The sequence below is a fragment of the Panthera leo genome, chromosome C2 (genome assembly GCF_018350215.1).
Source record: "Panthera leo isolate Ple1 chromosome C2, P.leo_Ple1_pat1.1, whole genome shotgun sequence".
Lineage (NCBI taxonomy): Eukaryota > Metazoa > Chordata > Mammalia > Carnivora > Felidae > Panthera > Panthera leo.
This window is the reverse complement of record NC_056687.1, coordinates 57,312,106-57,331,854: the sequence shown is the minus strand read 5'-3', so window position 1 is coordinate 57,331,854 and position 19,749 is coordinate 57,312,106. Positions and strand designations below refer to the sequence as shown.

General features: G+C 40.3%; 1 protein-coding gene across 7 annotated transcripts in view; it reads left to right on the top strand.

Moving 5' to 3' along the window:
• LOC122198642 overlaps window positions 1-18,213 on the top strand; it is a 61,774-nt gene extending 43,561 nt beyond the window's left edge. For 4 of the 7 annotated variants that reach the window (XM_042903339.1, XM_042903338.1, XM_042903340.1 and 1 more), the window contains 2 exons: window positions 15,026-15,714; window positions 15,944-18,213. In XM_042903339.1, the coding sequence (XP_042759273.1) occupies window positions 15,478-15,714; window positions 15,944-16,258 (552 nt within the window). In that variant the 5' untranslated portion in view covers window positions 15,026-15,477 and the 3' untranslated portion in view covers window positions 16,259-18,213. Of the gene's footprint in view, window positions 1-12,040; window positions 12,255-15,021; window positions 15,715-15,943 lie in introns of those variants that run through there. The other 3 variants (XM_042903344.1, XM_042903342.1, XM_042903343.1) reach the window with 2 other exon arrangements.
• The last annotated feature ends 1,536 nt before the right edge of the window (window positions 18,214-19,749 follow it).

Genomic DNA, 19,749 nt, shown 5'->3' with positions numbered 1-19,749 from the left:
CCAAGCTAAATATACCAAGTTCCTTCATCCATTATTGGAACATGGCTTCTATAGTTTTCACAGTCTTGGTCACCTTCCTCTGGAGCCAACTTGAGACTGTCAGTTTTCCTCATAAAATGTGTTGTGTGATAGCATTGGGTAGAGTGCTATACATTTCTGAACAGAATAGAGATAAACCGTATTTCTATAAAAGATGCTCAAAATAGATTATCTGAAAAGAAGGGTGCACTGAATTAAAAGAAAATTTCTAACTCCAGTTCTTTGACTTCCTGTGTGACCTTGGATGAGTCATTTAACATTTCCAGATTCTGAGTGACCTGATCTGTGAAGCCAGCATAGCAATATTCCTCTGCCTACTCGCTCACCTCATAGGGTCATTCAGAGGATAAAATACAAAAGAAAGAGGTTGGAATGATTATGGGCTACTTTTATGATCAAATCAACAAAGCTATGTTCAAAATAATAGTTACTTAAAAATTAAGATATATTTTAAAATTAAGCAAGAGAAAATGATATATCACTTGCAAGCTCCATATAAAATAAAACGTATTAGATTTTTAACATTTTTTTCTCTTTTATAGAAAGTATATCACACATTGGTTCATATCAAGTTCATGTCAATTTATTTTTTTATTTTATTTTTTTTTTTTTTAAGTTCATGTCAATTTAATAAAAATCCTTGATTTTTTTTTTTTTTTGAGAGTAGCCAAGCCAGATTATCTCAAGCTTGAAAACTGGAATTCTGAACTTTACTTAAAAAAAAAAAATGCCTTTCATGCTTCTAGGATGAGGGTCAATAGCCAGGAGACTGGACTCTAACGTGAAATCTTAAAAACCTACCTGTTAGGTCTGAAGAGAGAATTGGACACCACCTTCACGTCTCTCAAGTTTGCTGGAATTCTCTTTAGAGAGGAAGGTGTGGTTTGCAGAGTTTCCTCAATTCGTTTAAGGGATTTTATTATCAATACTTTTCTACTCCTTTTTTTCTTTTTTCTTTGGTGTGATCTCAAGGTCAAGTTTAGAGTAAATGAGAAGTAGGTCTCTCACACAGTAGATTGGGACTTCGATTAATGGGAGAAATAAACTCATTATAAGAATGAAGATTTAGCCTTGCTGATGTTTTCAAATAATAATTACACAAGGACATTTTTTTTTGTCTAATGGTGAGAATAAAAAGTAGAATACAAAATTACATACATACATAAGAGACTGTTAAAAACTGAGAACAAACTGAGGGTTGATGGGGGGTGGGAGGGAGGGCAGGGTGGGTGATGGGTATTGAGGAGGGAACCTTTTGGGATGAGCACTGGGTGTTGTATGGAAACCAATTTGACAGTAAATTTCATATATTAAAAAAAAAATTACATACATATGGCATGATCAGAAGTATGCAAAATGTGTGTGAACACTTACATGAATAGAAAAATAAAGAACACTGGGAGGAAATAAACCAACATATCAAAAGTGATTATTGCTTGTCAGTGAGATTGCAGGTGTTGTCTTCTCTTTATACTTGTTTATATTTTCCAAATTTCCTATAATAAGCATGTATTGCTTTTATAATCAGAAACAAGTTAGCAAGAAAGTGCAAAAAAGAACTTTGCTGCTAGGTGAAAAGTTGATGTTTGTATTAGAAACAAAATTTCACGAATACATTTTTTTTTTACTGATGCCAACTCCGGAAGGTGGGAAAAGGACCTTCTTTTATTCTTCTCCCCATTTAATCTGACATGTAGGATCCTCTTTTAATGATAGATTTCAATGAGGGAAAGGCACCTGGGGCAACAATCAAGGGAGATTGCGTTACACTGTGACAAAATCTTTAGAAACGCTTTTCTGTCTGGGTCATCAAACAGACTGCAACAGGTGTAAGTCCTTTTTCTTTTTTAAAGTAATTTTCAAGCAGACTTCTCACACGCTGAGATACACGTTGATTATATTAATAAAAAAAACCCCTCTGACCTATTTCCAAATAGGATTCTCACTTCACATTAATTTTCTGTTTTTTATCCAAATTTAGGAAGTCAGGTCAGTGGCACCTGACCATTAGAATTAAAGCTCCATAAAAGTAGGAACTATGCTTATTGTTTATTTTTAAAATTTATTTATTTATTTTGAGAGAGAGAGAAAGAGAGAGAGAGAATAAGTGGGGGAGGAGCAGAGAGATGGAGAGACAGAATTCCAAAAAGGCTCTGTGCAGGAGCACAGAGCCTTACTTGGGGCTCCATCTCACTAACCGTGAGATCCTGCATGACCTGAGCTGAGATCAAGAGCTGCTTAACTGACTCAGCCACCCAGGCACCTCTATTTGTTTATTTTTAAATCATCTCCATGTCCTCAGCATCTAGCCCATCGCCTGACACTTAGTAAATGCCAGCCAAACAAAGAAGCAAGCCCTTAAACCCGCTGACCCGGATACAGAATAGAACTCTCTTCCTTCCTTCCTGGGGCATCAGTTCTTGGGTAAAGGTCAGAGAAACCTTAACCTGGGTAGAGAGGAGTGAGTAAGACTTTGCTGTTACCTGAGCAAACTGGGGAGGAGCAGATAGAGGAGGGCTAGGGAGTCTGCCTGGAATCACTTCCACATGGAACCGTGGAGCTCTGGAACTGTGGAAGATTTGGACTTTGGACAATAAATAGCAAAGACCACTGTTTCAGGGGTTTGGGCTTGTTGCTTGTTTTTGGAAAGAGGTGGGTGAATTATGGATAGTTGTAAATTCACTCAGGAATGTTTAAGAAAGGGTTGGGATAGGACCTGGACTGACAAAGTGACAAGGACAAGTTGGTGGGCCCCATGTCCACAAGAAATAGAGATAGAGACTTTGGCCTAAGTAGTGATTTAGCAGACTGGTTGAGCAGAGCAAGGAGGGCCAGGTCTTGGGGAAAAGAAGCTCAGTGTGACTTCACATAGACTCCCCTTTTATTGAGCTTAAACTCTGTAACCATCTGACTGAGGTTAGGAATGCCCTGTGGCTTTGAGGTGTGGGAAAGGGCAGATGGGAGTCAAGTAGCTACCTCTGTTGGGCCATTTGGCCTGGGGAGGCTGAAAAAAAGAGGTGGATGGTGTGGGGTGGGCGCTAAGTGGCCTTGGCTGGCTAATCTGAGACAGTAAAGCAAACACACTTTGAAGGGAAGCGAGAAAGGCAGCTTGGTAACCACCACATACCTGCAATTTGCTGACAGGCATATAACTCCTGTTCCAAAATTCCTCTCCATGTAGCTTCTTATGTCTTAAATTACTGGCTGGAATGTGTGAGGATCCAAATGACTCACTGTGAAACAGAGCTGAGTTCCCAAAGTTGGGGTTTCAAGAGAAAAACCACTTTGGTCCCCTGGGAGTGACAGAGGCGCAAGAGTTTCTAATTGAGGTGTGGGATGATACACAATAATTTTAAGAGGCTTTAGGGTGTCAGCACCTTAATCTAAAGTAGTGATTCGAATGGTGGGATTTCAAGTACTGTGAGAAACTTGAGAGAAATAGGAATAGAGGCTTCTGAAATTCTCATGCCTGGGCAATCTGGACAGCTCCAGAGTAAGGCTAGATGTGGTTTCCAAGGGATTCTTTACCATGCCTGCAGTGATGAGGACACAGCATTGCTAAATTATCCCCATTCAGTGTTCCATTCTGTGCATCAGGAATCCTTTTGAACTAAAGTCACCAAATAGCCAATATGCTAGTCAAGTCAATTTTGTGCTGGTCAAGCTGATTCTTCTTTCAAATCCAAGTCCTCTGGCCTTGACCGTTGCCCTCCCTGGGGCCTGTTGTAAATCTATTGACCTCCTTTTAGTGGTCCTACCTGTTATCTCTAGATTAACCATCTCCAAACACTGCTTCCATCATGGTTTTCTCCTGTGCAGTCAACTTTGATGGCTTCCCATGGAGCAGGGTCTCGAGGTGTGGTTCTTGTACCAGCAACATTAGCATTACTTGAAAAGTTGTGTGAAATGCAAATTTGGGGCCCAACTCCAGACCTACTGAATTAGAAACTCTGGTGGTAGGGCCCACTGATCTCTGATGCATGCTGGAGTTTGAGAACCACTGCCACAGAGTTCCTCAACCTGGCATTCAAAGCACTGTCTCCTCTATGGTCTTATAACACCTGTCTCTTATATTTGGCATTTATTGATCCTGCCTTGTATTAGGATTTTTCTTTGTGTAATCTGATCTCACCTTCAGAGATGTAAACTCTTTGAAGTCGTGGTCTGTGTTTTCTAGATTTGCTAACTTGTAAAATCATAAAGCTGGAAGAATCTGGAAAAATACTATCTAATCTCTTCATTTTGCAAACCTTTCAATGGTACCATGTGCCTGGTGGACATTCAATTAACAATTGCTGTATGAAGTAACATGCCCACGGGGAACATGGAGTTCGTGAATTAAGACTGCTGAGACTTCAGTGTCATCGCCTTAATTTAGATTGTCCCTTCTGGTACTCTCTAAGGGTTTGTGAATGCCTGGGGAACGTCTTGGATGCCTTTGCCAGTTTCCCCCCATGATCTCCCTGAATGGGCTTTGGAGTTTGCTCACTGAATACAAGGCAACAGTGTTTTGAGATACAAATGGCAGCACAGTTGAATTAAGAAAATAAAAACAAAAACAAATTTGATGTTGTTTTTCTTATTGCTGTTTTGAGAGTCAGCATGAAATATGAATCTGCCATACACAAGAAATAATATCTTGCTGAATATTTAAGGCATAAATACAAATTAATTGCAGTGCACAGCTGTTAATTATCAGGCTTTGGAGCATTCCAGGAGCAGTTGCTCATGAATACCTATTCAGCTAAAGATCCCTCACTTAATAGGACCTGATGACATTGGCCATGAAGTTGTTGATTGGTTGCTTCTGCATAGTCTAGAGGTCCAGGCTGCCAGGGGTCATTGCGCTTGTAAGGGATAGGCTGCCATAGCAGAAACGGGGCATGTTTGGCTTAGGAAAGTACTCTTTCTCCATCTCAGGAATGTTCACACCCCAAAGAGGAGACCCTTGACTTCCACAAATGGTTTTGTGGTGACTCTTCTAAATGAATTGGGCCATGGCTATGGCAGACATCTGTGTGTATGTCACCATACCAAATTAATATGGCTGACTACATTCCCCATGCTGTACATTGCATCCCCATGGCTTACTGATTTTATAACTGGAAGTTTGTACTTCTTGATCCCCTTTATCTATTTTGTTCCACCACCCAAACCCCATCCCTCTAGCAAGCACCTATCTGTTCTCTGTATCTATAAGTCTGGGTTTTGCTTTTTGTTTGTTTGTTTTGCTTTTTAGATTCCACGTTAAGTGAAGTCATGCTCTATTTGCCTTTTTCTGACTTATTTTACTTAGCATAATACTTTTAAGGTCCTTCCATGTTGTCACAAGTGGTAAGATTTCATTCTTTTTTATGGCTGAGTGATATTCCACATACCACATATCATATATACTGCATCTTCTTCTTCAATTCTTCCATTGATGGATACTGAGGTTGTTTCCATTTCTTGGCTATCATAAATAATGCTGAGTAGACAGACAAAGGGGTGCACATATCTTTTTAAATTCATCATTTTCATTTTCTCCAGGTACGTATCCAGTAGTGAAATTGCTGGATCATATGGTGTTTCTATGTTTAAGGTTTTGAGGAACCTTCATACTTTTTCCTAAGCGGCTGCACTAATTTACATTACCACAGTACACGAGGGTTCCCTTTTCTCCACATGCCAACACTTGTTATTCCTTGTCTTCTTGATACTAGCCATTCTGACAGGTGTGAGGAGATAGCTCACTGTGGTTCTGATTTGCATTTCCCTGATGATGAGTGGCTTATCTTTTTACTATAGGTCAAATTCATTAAAACAAACTCACATGGACTTTCCTAATTATGTTTGTGGTGGTTGTGCCGGGATTTGGTTTAAATAAGAGTGCTGCTATTTGTTTGTGAAGTTTCAGGGTAATTATAGTGATTGCAGTTTTGGGACTGCTGGCCTGGTTTTGCCAGTCTTATGATTGTCTGGTCCTTCCTGCTCTCCAGTTTCCAATGCACCCGCACCCACCATCATGAGCACAGATTGTTCCCTGAGCCTTCTAGGCTCTCTGTGGCCAGAATTTGAGACCTGGGATGGGGGGCATTTAAGGAACTCTAACTCAACACATTTGTTCCTCAGCATCAAGTTAGGCGTCTAGTCTGCCTTTGCCTTCCGCCATATTTCCAGAATCATCTATGTCTCTTTTTCTTTTGGGTTCAGTGCACTTCTTGTACTGGTTCCTGTCTCAGGAATTTGCCAAGCTTTCCCAGGTCCTCCCAGAACTTGCCATCCCTCCTCCCTCTCAGCCACCAGGGCGCAACCCTGGCACCATTGGCTGACTGAAGCTCCACCGTCACAGATTAGGCTGTCTGATGCTGCCTTCCTGAGTCTTGGGACATGTTTTGCTTCTGAATTCCTTGGCACCATGCTGTGCTTTCATATTGAGTGAACTTCCGCTATTTCATGTTTGCCTCCTGATGCCAATTTCCTAGCTGCATTATCGGCTCTTATGTACTGCCACATTTTTTAGCTACTTTGTTCTGCCTGCCAGACTGGACATTCTCCCAGCACCTGCAGCTGGGCCATACTCCCTGGTGGCTGGTCTAGTGTCAGGTCCCAGCATCTTCCATCATGACCTGCCCAGACCCAGTTTAACAAATCAACAACTATGAAGTATGTCCTTCAAAATGTTTATGTTTCAAATACATTGTTTAATCATTTTTACTCCAATTAGGTTGTGCTACCTTTAAAGAATTATTCCCACACTTTTTTAGTACTCTATGTGAATTGTGAAAATGGTTGCCTTTCCCCATTTGCGGGTGTTTTAAGTAAAATGCAAATCAACTTTGCTTTTAACGGAAATTCTGAGCAAAATTCTTTTGTGAAGAATTAAAAAAATTTTTTATACATTTTCATTTTTGAGAGACAGAGACAGAGTATGAGCGGGGGAGAGGCAGAGAGAGAGGAGACACAGGAACTGACGCAGGCTCCAGGCTCAGAGCTCTCAGCCCAGAGCCTGACGTGGGGCCAAACCCATGAACCACGAGATCATGATCCGAGCCGAAGTCGGACACTCAATCAACTGAGCCACACAGGCACCCCGCAAGAAATTTTATATTTAACGCAACTATAATCTGATAAAATTGTTCCCATTTCTGCCCTGATGTCCAAGACAGGAACTCTGGGCCTAATTATTGTGTTATCATCCTCGGTGTTAAGCTATGTATGAGGAGCTGAAGAATGGGCAAAAGCAAAGAAAATATATGTGTGCGTGAATGTGCACGTGTGCGTGTGTTGTATTGGGAGAGTGAATGGGAGTGAGGTAAGGACAGGGGAAAGCAGATATGTCTGTTTGACAAGTGTCATGGGCTTCCTGTTAATGTAATAGTTATTGATGATGTGAACACTTGTTATGGTGTTCTAATGTGTGCTAGTGTGCTAGTAAGTACTTGGATTAGCTCACTGAAACCCTCTTAAGTAGGTACTAATTTTGTTTCCACTTAGCATGAGAGAAGATTGAGGTTTAGAGAGGTAAATTAACTTACCTGAGTCCACACAGGAAATAATTGCTAGATTAGAGAGTTGAACTCCAGCAGTGGAACTCCAAATTTGTATCATCCTGATTCTATTGTTTTCCTGTTCTTCACTATGGTGCTTCCAGATTATTCTTATAGGACCAGAGAATAGAGAATATAGGAGGAAAATAATTAACATTTATTAGTTATAATTTTCAAAGGGTTTTTACATTAATCTTCAGAAACAGATGATTCTTGTCTCCATTTAAGAGGGCAAAAGAGAGACTCAGAAACAATGACTCTATATTATCAAATGTAGCTGTAGTTTACTATTGCATTATGGGAGTCTACCACATCATCCTGACCGTGGACATTGGATTTTTTCCAGGCTTTTTGTATTGTATATAGCGTCTCTGTAAATATACACATATTTCTCTCTCTCTCTCTCTCTCTCTTTTTTAAATGTTTGTTTATTTTTGAGAGACAGAGACAGAGTGTGAGAGGGGAAGGGGCAGAGAGAGAGGGAGACACAGAATCTGAAGCAGGCTCCAGGCTCTGAGCTGTCAGCACAGAGCCCGATGCGGGGCTTGAACTCATGAACGGTGAGATCGTGACCTGAGTCGAAGTCAGACGCCCAACCGACTGAGCCCCCCCGGTGCCCCTACATACACATATTTCTAATGCACATTTTGCATGACCTTGTCTCAGGTATACACCTAAGAGTATATATGTTAAAAATGAACACTGAAGACAACGAATAAAAAAGAAGGCCACGAATGGAGCAATGATGACAGTTGTGGACAACGATGAGTGTCATGAGCCAGTAATTTTTATTAAACGAATTCTGTGAACCTGAGCTAAAAAATTTTTCGGTAAACCTGAGGTCTCACCTTTCCCCCCAGAACAATTACCTGACTTGGTGACTTGTCTAGGACGACGGAGTGGTGGAACTGGGACTAAATCGAAGTTCTATAGTTATCGACAGTTCTTAGTCCCATCCGATTTCTACACATGAACATTATCCTCATCATTCCACCTGGGTGGGCTGACAACTACAGACTTCACAGGTTCAGAGGGGAGATAATACACCACTGATTTGCAGCCCTGTTTTTGCAGAAGAGATTTGGTTTTGAGAAATTACTCAAGTGTTGATATTGCTTCACCCATGGGCCTGTGTGCTGTTAAGCTTGAAATGAAAAGAATGGCTTCGTGGTTTAGTTTTATGAGGGAACCACAGCCATAGAGTTATGATCCAGTGCATATAACATTGAAGGATAACAATTTAAACTCCAATAACTCTTGCCATATATCTTCACCAGAAGGTCTCAAAGAGTTTTATGAGAAATTATAGACTAAGAATTTGGAAGAGTTATGTGCAATTTATGGTTAAAAAAGGAAGTGCTAAAGTTTTCTGGAATGTTCCAAGGCTTTCATTAGAGAAGGCATGAAGAGAGCCCAGGACCATTGACTCTTTGGCTAGGAACCCTGGCAGGAATAGATGTGACCAAACGATTTAGTGATTCTGAATGGCTTCAGCTTGCTTTGAGTGGCAATATTACTTTTCCAGGGGCCTTGCTGATTGAAGAAGGACATAGAGGAGCCAGCATGAGTTGATTCCCCAGAAACTTTAATAAACAGTGATACTGTGGTGGTCATATTAATACAGCTTCTGTAATATACTCTCTGATTAGTGTTTCTCCCATTTTAATTGGGATTCTAAGCACCATAATGATGTGAGCCAGCTGAAGTTTTTAAACAGTACAGATATAAATGGTTATCCTAAATTATATTTAGGAGAAACTCTACTTGAACTATTTAGGTTAATAAATAAAGACACCAAATTAATATAGGCTATTTTAAGACCAAGCATGTAATACTATAAAACTTTGGTGATCTGTATGCTTTCTGTTGGCTGGCCATGGGATTTTTAATTGAATTACTACAGAAAATTCAGCTCAAAATATTATCAGATTTAACCACCCACTGAGTGTGTTGTTATTGTTTTATTAGACTAAATCAAAGGTTACCACAGCTCTTTTCTGCACTGACTTTCAGCCCAGAGGGGTAAAGTCTTAAAACGAGATGATGAAATTTTAGAAAAGAGCAAGAACTTAATGTGGGGATAATAATCACATATTTTCTTGAGAAAAATGAAACTGCTTCATGGCTACTTTATATAATAACATTCCTAGCTTTTTAATAGTTAGTGTCTATGACATTCATGTTCTGAAGTTTGTAACTGGTCTGAGGTTGAGACTGAAGGAAATTGTCAGGGGACAGAGGTGCCCCTGGAGAAGAAACCCATTGGCAAACCCAGTGTCAACAGTATCCACATTGCAAGCACACTGCTTTCTGGCCATATCATCCCCAAAGCTCAAAGTGTAGGTGGGATGGCAGCATGGCTGGAGGAATCAACTCAGCAGATAATCATTTCAGAGCCTATACATCTTTATCGGCTTGCATGTGGTTAGGAATGCACCTCCCCCACTTTTTAATCTGTTCCAAGACTGTGTGTGTATCTCATCTTTCAGTGGATCTCAAAGCGCAGTTCTCCAAACCAGCAGCACTACCCAGGACCTTGTCAGAATTGTATATATATGTGGTATGTGGTACACACACACACACACACACACACACACACACACTCAATGGAATAGTACTTGGCAATGAAAAAGAATGAAATCTTCTCATTTGCAACAACGTGGATGGAACTAGAGTGTATTATCTTAAGCAAAATAAGTCAGTTAGAGAAAGACAAATACCATATGATTTCACTCCTATGTGGAATTTAAGAAACACGACAGATAAACACAGGGGAAGGGAAGGAAAAATAAGATAAAAACAGAGAAGGAGGAAAACCATAAGAGACTCTTAAATACAGAGAACAAACGGAGGGTTGATGGAGGGGAGGTGGGTGGGCGGATGGGCTAAATGGGTGATGGGCATTAAGGAGGGCACTTGTTGGGATGAGCACTGGGTATTATATATAAGTAATGAATCACTGGGTTCTACTCCTGAAACCAATACTACACTGTATGTTAACTAACTTGAATTAAAATTAAGAAAAAAAGAAATGTATACTCTAATGTGCTCATCCAGACATACTAAAGCAAAAACATCGGGAGTGGACCCCAACAATCTGTGTTTTAAAGGCCCTTCATGCTTCATGTAATTCTCATGTCTGCTAATGTGAGAAAACACCTGATTTAAATTCTGTTGATCGGGTTTTTTTTGTTTTGTTTTGTTTTTAATCAAAGAGCAGGTTTCCCATTGTTGGATTCATAGTAGGCTCTCAATAAATGTTGCCATGAAAATGAAAATACACTTAATTGGTCATGCAACATTCTGCAATGTTTACCATCATATTTTAGTCTCTTTGTTATTGTATACTCAGGAATGAGCACTTGCCCTCACAGATTATTCATTTTCTTTCCCTTTGAGACTAGCTCTTCAGCTATTCATTTAATATGAAAGGTCATCTTCAAAGAAAATTGTTGTCTGAGGCTTCCGTTTTTAATTCTCCAGAGACTCACTGAGAAGCAAAGTTAGTTCGTGCCAATCATTTCTTTCCCATTTTTAAAGAGGGCCAGTCAGTTCACTGTCAATGATGATTAGTGAGATTTTTCTCTAGTCTCTTCTGCAGGACTATCCAGAAGTTCAGTGGCCAAGAGTTTGTTGTTTTAGGACTTCTAAGTTGGCTTCATCTCTGCTTAGGCAGCAAATTCATCCAAGGGCTTTAATACTCTCAGCTTTGCTTCAAGTAATATGTGAAAATGGGGGAAAAATCAATCACAAAGAAAGCTGAAATGCAACAGGTTTATGAAGACAGAGGGACTCAGAGTGAAACATGTGAATTCACTTGTATTATGTACCCAATAATTTCTGATGTGGGAAATCCAGGGGATCATGGGCCCCAGATGCAGTGAGATTGATGTGGTATAAATCTCTTACCTCTTGTCAGGCAATTGACTTCTGTGGGTTGAACAACATCCCTGCCTATGAGCACATCTAGCCCTCGGGGCAGGTTCCCAGGTAGGGACACTAAAAGAAAGAGTCAAGGCCTGGAGCTGGGTGTATGTTCTATGGGAACGAGAATGCTGACTGTGGGTAAAAACTTAGGATGCAGGCATCACTTAGAGTTTGGGGAGGCTCCTCATGGAGCAGAGGTGGGGGAGGGGTAGTGATGGGCAAGGAGTGCTGAGAGTCTACCAGCAAGACAGAGAAGTATGGTATAGTCTGGAGGAAAGTGTGTTTGCAGGAAGCCAGGGATCTGAGTAGGACCTCCTCCTCTACCTTTCCTTGTAATTCTCATGGGGATGTGGGTGGGCGAATGCTTCTAGAATTATGCTGGGTGGTGCTAATCATTGCCTGAGGAGCTCTTTCTTTCCTGAGTGAAACTTGCTACTCTGGTCACAGGCTTTGAATTGGTAACTGGATTTATTAATTCTGAGCCCTGGCTATAGCTTCTTAATTTTTGTCTCCCAAACTCCAATTGCTTGTTCATTCAGAGACGGAAGGGGGTGAATTGGCCTCTAGAACCCCTGCTCTGGGGGGCAGACCAAACAACTGCATTGTGAAGTCCACAACCACTGACCACCTTCCAAGCGCCAGGCACCACAGAGACACTAGAAATCATGTGAGAAGCGAGAGTTTCTGCGTTCAGGGAGCACCGAGTCTAGTGAAGGACATAGATATCTAAACAGCCTACAGTTTGATGGGATAATTTTTGTAAGTATAGAATGTTACCTAAATGGAATTAAATGTGTTTTCTTTCTGCTTGAGGAAGTCAGCTAAGTCTTCTAAGAAGAGGTAATACTTATAGCTAGGCCAGGTAGTGAAGAGGGGAAGGGGCATTGTAGGCAAAAGGAGGAGTGTTTGAGAAAGTCTGATGCCTTCAAGAAATGGCAAGTGATCTGTGAGTGGTAGACGTGAAGCGAGACAGAAGACAGGGAGTCAGATACCAAGGGCCAGCATCTTGCTGGGGGACTGGGGAGCACAGCTTTAAGTAGGAGCATGACAGGTTAGGTTTGTTTTAGAAAGATCATTCTAGCTCCTTTGTGGAGGGTGGGTCAGAGGGAGTAGAGCCTTGTCAAAATACAGTTGAGGCATGATGAACACCCGACCCATGGCCATTGCCAAGGCAGTGAAGAAGCCAGGTTGACTTTTAGAAGCTTGAATAATTTGTCTTGGTGACTTCTCTTCTATAGTCCTAGCCCCACCTCTTCGGGGGGATCTAGGGCTGCTGCTTCTGTAGATGCTGCCTGCATAGTTGTTTCTGAGAGAAGGTGCAAATTAAACCTGTGCCTGAGTTCTCTCATTTATTAACAGCAGCTTTCTTCTTTCAAAGATTTTACCAATCTCTCCTAACAGTATGGAACTGAAGCTAATTACAAAAAAATTCCATGCTAGTGTATTGGTAAATAAATTCTGTACTTGGATACCATTTTTTTTTTGTGTGACAAGCAATATGATTTTGTACTTTGACATGTAATTTAAATGGCTTACATCGAATGCTTTAATTCACTTGTGAAACTTTTATTGACATTTACTATGTGAAGGCACTATTAGTTGCACTGAGGGGTAACTTAAAAAAGTATTAGACTTCCTCTTGCAGAATGTGCCAATTCTGGTTTATTTTTACAACCACAAACCAAGGAACTTTCTAATAGCATTTGGTTCTTTCATTCATTTATTTACTCATTCATCTATTAATCCGTCAGTCAACAAATATTTGTTAATCATCTACTTTGCGAAGGCGAAGTAATGACATGAGGAACACCTTAGGGGTGGAAGTAAAAAATAGAACAGAGAGTTCTGGATGGACCTCACAGTTCTCAGAAAGCCCAGAATATGAAATAACCTCAGGGCTTTGGTTACTTAATCTTTAATACTAGGGTCACTTTCATTATTAAAGAGCATCTTGGATTAGGAAGTGAGGTTTTAACTTCTTAGATAACCTATCCTATCTCTGCCCCCATTTTCCTCTGGTAATTACTTGAAACTTTTAGTCACTGGACTGTGCACTGTGGAACTGTATTCACAAGGCCACAATAATTTCAAGAAATGAATCATGGAAGTATTTTCCATTACCTATCTATAGGATTTTCTCCTCAGTCAAAAGGGGACCAAATCGTGTGCTTTCCTAGGCAGGTGTGTAGAAAATATTCAGTCTACTCCATACCCTTACCAATTGATGGGTCTGCTTGAAATTGGCCAGTTTCAGAATTCAGCTCCCAGTTGTTTGTGTAAATGACTAAGGGTCATCAGAAACCATCTTAGAAGTACAACATACCCAGGCATATTTTGATCTCTTCCTCGTTTCAAGCCCCTTTTTAATTGCAAAAGCTCTTTCTCATTCTATAGTTTTCTACTCCTCTGTGGAAAGAGCACTTGCTAGGAATTAAGTGACTTGATTTCTAATCCTAGCTATACTGCTAACTCATTATATGACTTTAGCCAGGGCTTGGCATACTATATATAGCCTGCTGCTAAATCTGACCTACCACCTATTTTTGTAAATAAAGTTTTATTGGAGCACAGCCATGATTATTTGTCCACTTATTCTTTTGTGCTACCATGCAGCAATGAATATTCATGATAGGACCATTAGACCACAGAGCCTAAATAAAATGTTTACTGTGTGGCCCTTTATGGAAAAAGTCTGTCACCCTCAACTTTAGGCAGGGTCATTATTTTACTTGAGGTTCCCCATCTGTAAGTTTGGGGAATTGGATTAGGTTGTCCCCAAGGCCTATGTCATTTTTAGCGTTCTGTTGCTCTATCATTCTTCCTACAGAGCAGCCTCGTATCAATCTTTGTACGCTGGGATATAAACCTATCCATATTTCCTTCACTTATTCAATTTATGAAGCACTAATCCTAGCAAGCCACCGTAGAAAACTAACAAGTATGAGTCTCTGCCTTTGAGAAGCTTATAATCTGGTTAGAAGATACAGTTATTACAAGGATTAGAAGTTAAATTATGACAGAAGGTAGTAAAGGATAACATACCAGAATAAGTGATGATGATTAAATGAATTCAAAGGAGAGAGATGATTATGGAGTGAGATGACTAGGGAAAACCTATAGGGGAAAGTGGGCTGTTTTTAAGAATAGTTACCTCCATGGTCCCATAAAATTTTGGATCAAGTGTCCTTCTAAAGTAGTAGTTTTCAGATTTTAGAGTGCAGGTTCCTGGGAAAAAAAAATGCAAATTCCTGCAAGGAAGCATTAGAAGTTCTGATGTTAGGTCTGGGATACATCCCAGAAATCTGCTTTTTCAAAGAGCACCCCTGGTGATTCTGATATACACGGAGAATTTTCTTACTTTTAAAAATACTGCTTTGGAAATTTGGTTAAGTTGCTAAATACTGTTTCTGTAGAGGAATTCATGCTAGGCTTGGCAGAGTCTTATTAAACCATAGATTTTGTGTGACTAGGAGGGGCTCCACTGTCCATGGAGCAATTATTTCAATGATTTTCTCTCTCCTTTTAGGAAGTCTGTGATCTCCCAGGCCAAGAAGAACAAACTGAGGACTATCTCTGAAAGCCATTGAATTCCTTAGTTAAATCCAGAGGGAAAGTCTGAGATCAATATGGCTGTTGTGTCCGTGATAGTTGAGGATAAATTATTGGAAAGAGACAGGTACTAACTACTTCTTTTGCATTTGACTCTTGGTCCTTTTTTTGTGAGCTTTTTGTTCCTGCAAAGCTGGCTTGGGTCAACGTAGTAAGTCAAAAAAAACCCCTCAATGAAAGAAGCTGGGAATCTCCAATCTCCATCCCAAAACATGTCGCTGATGACTTGAACATATCACCAGATACTCAAGATACAGACGGCAGCTTCCACCTATGGGAGAATGACCCTCTGAAGAGAAACTTGGAATCATCATCAGAGCCATTGGAGGGGACATCTGAGAGTCATGTGGGTGAAATTTTACGAGACCCTGTCATGCCTCCAGTCCAGGGTAGAAAGTTAGATCCACTTTCAAAAACGCATAGACGTCTTAAGAAGGCTGTAAGGACAAAGAGAATGAGGAAGAGCAGGAGGAAGGAGAGGGTGGAGACCCACCATGCCCCCATCCTTCCAACACCTTTTGTGCCACCACAAAGTGAAGAAGATGAGGTGGTAGACACAAAGCCGGCTGTGTTCAGTGCTCCGGAAGATGATCCTGACCTTCCCAGTGAGGTAGGGATGAGGCGTGGGGTGGCGAAAGTCTGGGCTTGCCGCGTTTTCCTAGGAAAAATAATGACAGCCCTTCATCTGGAATGGAAGGAGGTGGGGGATGAAGAGCTAGGGGAACAAACTGGGATCCCTGGGCCCAGATAAAGCATGAAAGAACTGGCTCAGGGGGTGATGTCCTTTCTGCGCATGTGTGTTGGCGTTGAAGGCTTTAACTTCTCTCTTCTACTTGCAGGACAGGTTACAGAGTCAGCGGGATAAGGGCGCATGTGCGATGCATCAGGAGTGTCAGATACAGCCCTGTGAGCTCTCAGTGTCCCAGGAGCCGGGGCCGTCTTCTCCGGCAGTGACATCCTTGGCATCACCACCACGCTGCTTTGGTCGCTTCCTAAGCTGCGTCTGCCAGACCTTCTCAAGGTCTAGGAAGCAGAAGGCCCCCAGAAGAGAGGACACCAAGCAGGCTGGGGCAGGAGGTGATGCTAAGGCTCTAAGACCTGCCCTGTTGAGGGATCTGGGCAGAAACAGAGTGCAACCTCATGAAAGCCTGTAACAAGTTGATGCCGATATGGCTTCTCCCTGTGTTTCATTTTGTAATTTTCCCCGTGTTGTTGTTCCTGTTGGTCGATTCTTGTTTATCAAAGATAAGCGTTTTTGCTCTGCTTTTTTGGTGAGATCCTTAAGCCTGAGGAAGTGGTAAAAGCAAAGTAACTTTGAAGATTTTAACACTTTACCCAGTAGTGGGATTGCTTCCTACTTCCTCCCATTAGGCTGAAGTGGAATTCACTACAGAGCAGCGGTTCCCAAAATCCATGCGGGTGTCACTCATGTCCTCTGTTAGCTTAATTCTCACTACCTTCTCTGAGGATGGAAGCCATTCCATCTCATCATTTTGAGTAATGTCTCCAGAAATCAACCACCGAGTGGAGACTCCTCATGTCCAGCCCCTCTCATTGTCTTTTACCTTTGGCTAAGAGATTCATTTTGCATTCCTCATCCTCAGTACTTTGTTGAAATTCTGACACTCCCTACCTGATTTAGAAATGTCTCAGGGAGTGGTCGTTGCTCCTTTGCTCGCATAAGGTAGCGCTACCATCTCCTGTATCTCTCACCGTCCTTTGGTTTTCTTTTTGTCACTTGTTAGTAAGATACCTGGCCCTTACTTCTCAAGTGTTCTGAATTAAGAACCTCGTCACATAAGGTAATGGGCTCCTTTCCTTGTTATTCTTTAGCCAGATTCACAGAATCCCGAGTTCTGAGAACCCTAAAGAAAATAAGTACTTAGAAAAAAGTTCAAGATTATTTCATTTCCTGTTGTTGTCCCAGCATACTAGGTTACTCCTCTTCCCAGGACATAAACTAAGTTTAAATTAATTTTACACCCTCCTTTGAGAGAGTAGCTTTAAGGTGAATTTGAGAGTTTTCCCGTAGCTTTAATGACCTGTTGCTATTTCCTACATGTCCCGATTTTTCTGATTCATATAAGAATAATCAATAAAAGTACAAATAGAAATAAATGTGTAAAGTATCTGCATTGGAAGGAAATTGTACAATTTCTTCCTTCTTTAGGACTGACCCCAATGGTTACTGCACTAGAATTGGAGAAGATAACCAATGTGTTCGTTTTGTTCTTTCTTGCCTGGAATCGGGCCTGGTGCTGTTGGGAGAATGAAGTTGGGAAGGGAATAGAATGAGGTGCAGGAGCAGTGGCGAAAGATCCCAAAGGCTGCCTTGCGAGTAATTGGTAAAAACCACCCTGGAGGGAGTCTTGTGATGTGATGAGGATCTCAAGTTAGAATGAGAAATTTTATGAAATGTCATACTCCATGTTTGGAGTAAAATGGGACAGCTTTCTAAATTCAGTCATGCTTTGATACCTTTAGTTGTCTAAAGAGTGGTTGATTGTTTAGAGAGTATGGCATTTTAATAGAGCTAGTTGAGCATTATAAATGGGCTCAAGCTATTACATGAAATTTCAAATTATCCAACTGTATTTATGCACATATTTTCTCAGTGTTATATAAGAAATGTGTTCCCAGGCAAGGCATAGTGTACGTAAAGTCCTGAGTCATGGAGCCTATTATTAAAAGCTCAAAAGAAGGTAGATATTAGTGTTGTCATTAAGGCTTTGTTATTGTTATTGTTTCTTATTATAAGATATTTTAGGATGAGCTGTTCTATCATAGAAAAACTATTAGTTTCAACCTGGTTAGCCATATGCCCACTCCCATTTACAATGGTGATTTTCACACAAAGTTTACTTATTCCAAATTTAAGATACATATTACAGATAAGGGAAGATCTGTATAAGCACTTAGTTTTGAAACTCTTTTGCGCATGTGTCTTGACCGCCCGCTCACAAACAGGGGAAAGGGTGTCCAATACTCCTCAGCTGCATTTGTAAAGAAAAAAGGATATGTTCTCAGGTTTCAGACTTTGTGTTGCTATCTTCAGAGTCTGAATTATTAAACATGGTTTCTGTCTTAATAAAGTTGTTTTTTCAAAATATATTTAGAAAAGTAGTACGGCTGTGTCAAAGTAAAAACAAATTAAAAATAAAACCTGCTACTATTGATGAGAGATAAAGCATGGGTCTCATTTAAAAAAAGTTGTCCCCCCCCCCCCCCCCCCGCCCCAGCAGATAAACAGATACTGTAAATGTGTTGTAAACGGCAGTACTTGACAGGTATAACGATGACCACATTTAATGTATTTAGCTCCCTGTCTTTCTCATGGGAACTCCCAGAACTAGGTAGGTGGCAGGTACCCTCAGTGCTGCAAGTTGAGTAAGCTGAGATTAGGCAAGCTGATTAAACTTTTCCAGTGATTTTTCTAAGAACACTCACTAAAGCTGATAGGGAATCATAATACAAATTCTTTAAACAGATTATTTAATCACTCACCTGTGGTTTTATCTTCTAAATGTGATTGTTTTTGCTCTGGTTCTTATCCCAACGTTCCATCCTGAAACACTTCTTGCTGACCATTTTGTTTTTGTCACCTTGTCCTCACACTACTGTCCAAATTCCAGCTAATGTCATCTTTACTCACCTGGAAAATGTTAACATGAAAAAAAAATCTGGTTAATGTAAAATTACAGAGAACCCTTAGAGAGGGTTTACTTATTAACTGAGCTTTAACGGAAAACACTGAAATTATCTAGTCCTTATTATCAGAGGAACCTGAAACAAAGAAATTAAGTCGTTCTCTCAAGGTAGCATAGCTGGTTAGTGGCAAAGCTAAAACAATAGCTAACATTAGATTCAATATTGTACATTGTATCTATCTTCTGTGATCTTCAAGCAGTCTGCATGGGGTTGATATTAATATTTTAATTTTACAAATTAGACCATTTGTAAAATGGTGGCTCTGTTGAGCGTCCAACTCTTGATTTCAGCTCAGATCATGATCCTAGTGTTGTGAGATCAAGCCCCTTATTGGGCTCTGCACAAAGCATGGAACCTTCTTGGGATTCTCTCTCTCTCTCTCTCTCTCTCTGTCTCTCTCCCCCTGCCCCTTTCCCTTATATGCTCTCTCTCTCTCAAAAAAACAAAAACAAAAAAAACAAAACAACAAACAACAAAACAAACAAAAAACCCCCCCAAAACAAAAAATCCCCCAAACCAAAAAACCCAAATGAAACCATTTAAGTTCAGAAATGTCCTGGTAAGTCCAGATGCAGAATTCAAACCCAGAATTGTTAGTCTCTGAAACCCACAGTCATTACATTCTACCTGTCAGTATTAATTACAATCTTATAAAATCTCTTTGTTTCCAGTCTAACTCTGTAATGTCAAAAACATGCAATTTCTCATATTTGCCAAAATTTATATTTCAGCTTTAATGTGTTTACAATAAATATAGTTCAATTAAAAAAAAAAAGTCTAGTTAAAAAGATTGTTTCTTCCAGGTAAAATTTTTGTACTGGACAGTAAATAATAAAATAGCCTACGTGTCATTGATAAATAAAATTGCAGTGTAATATAAACACAGTTTTAATCATTACAACCAATTAAACCAAGACAATTACTTAACTGAATAGTG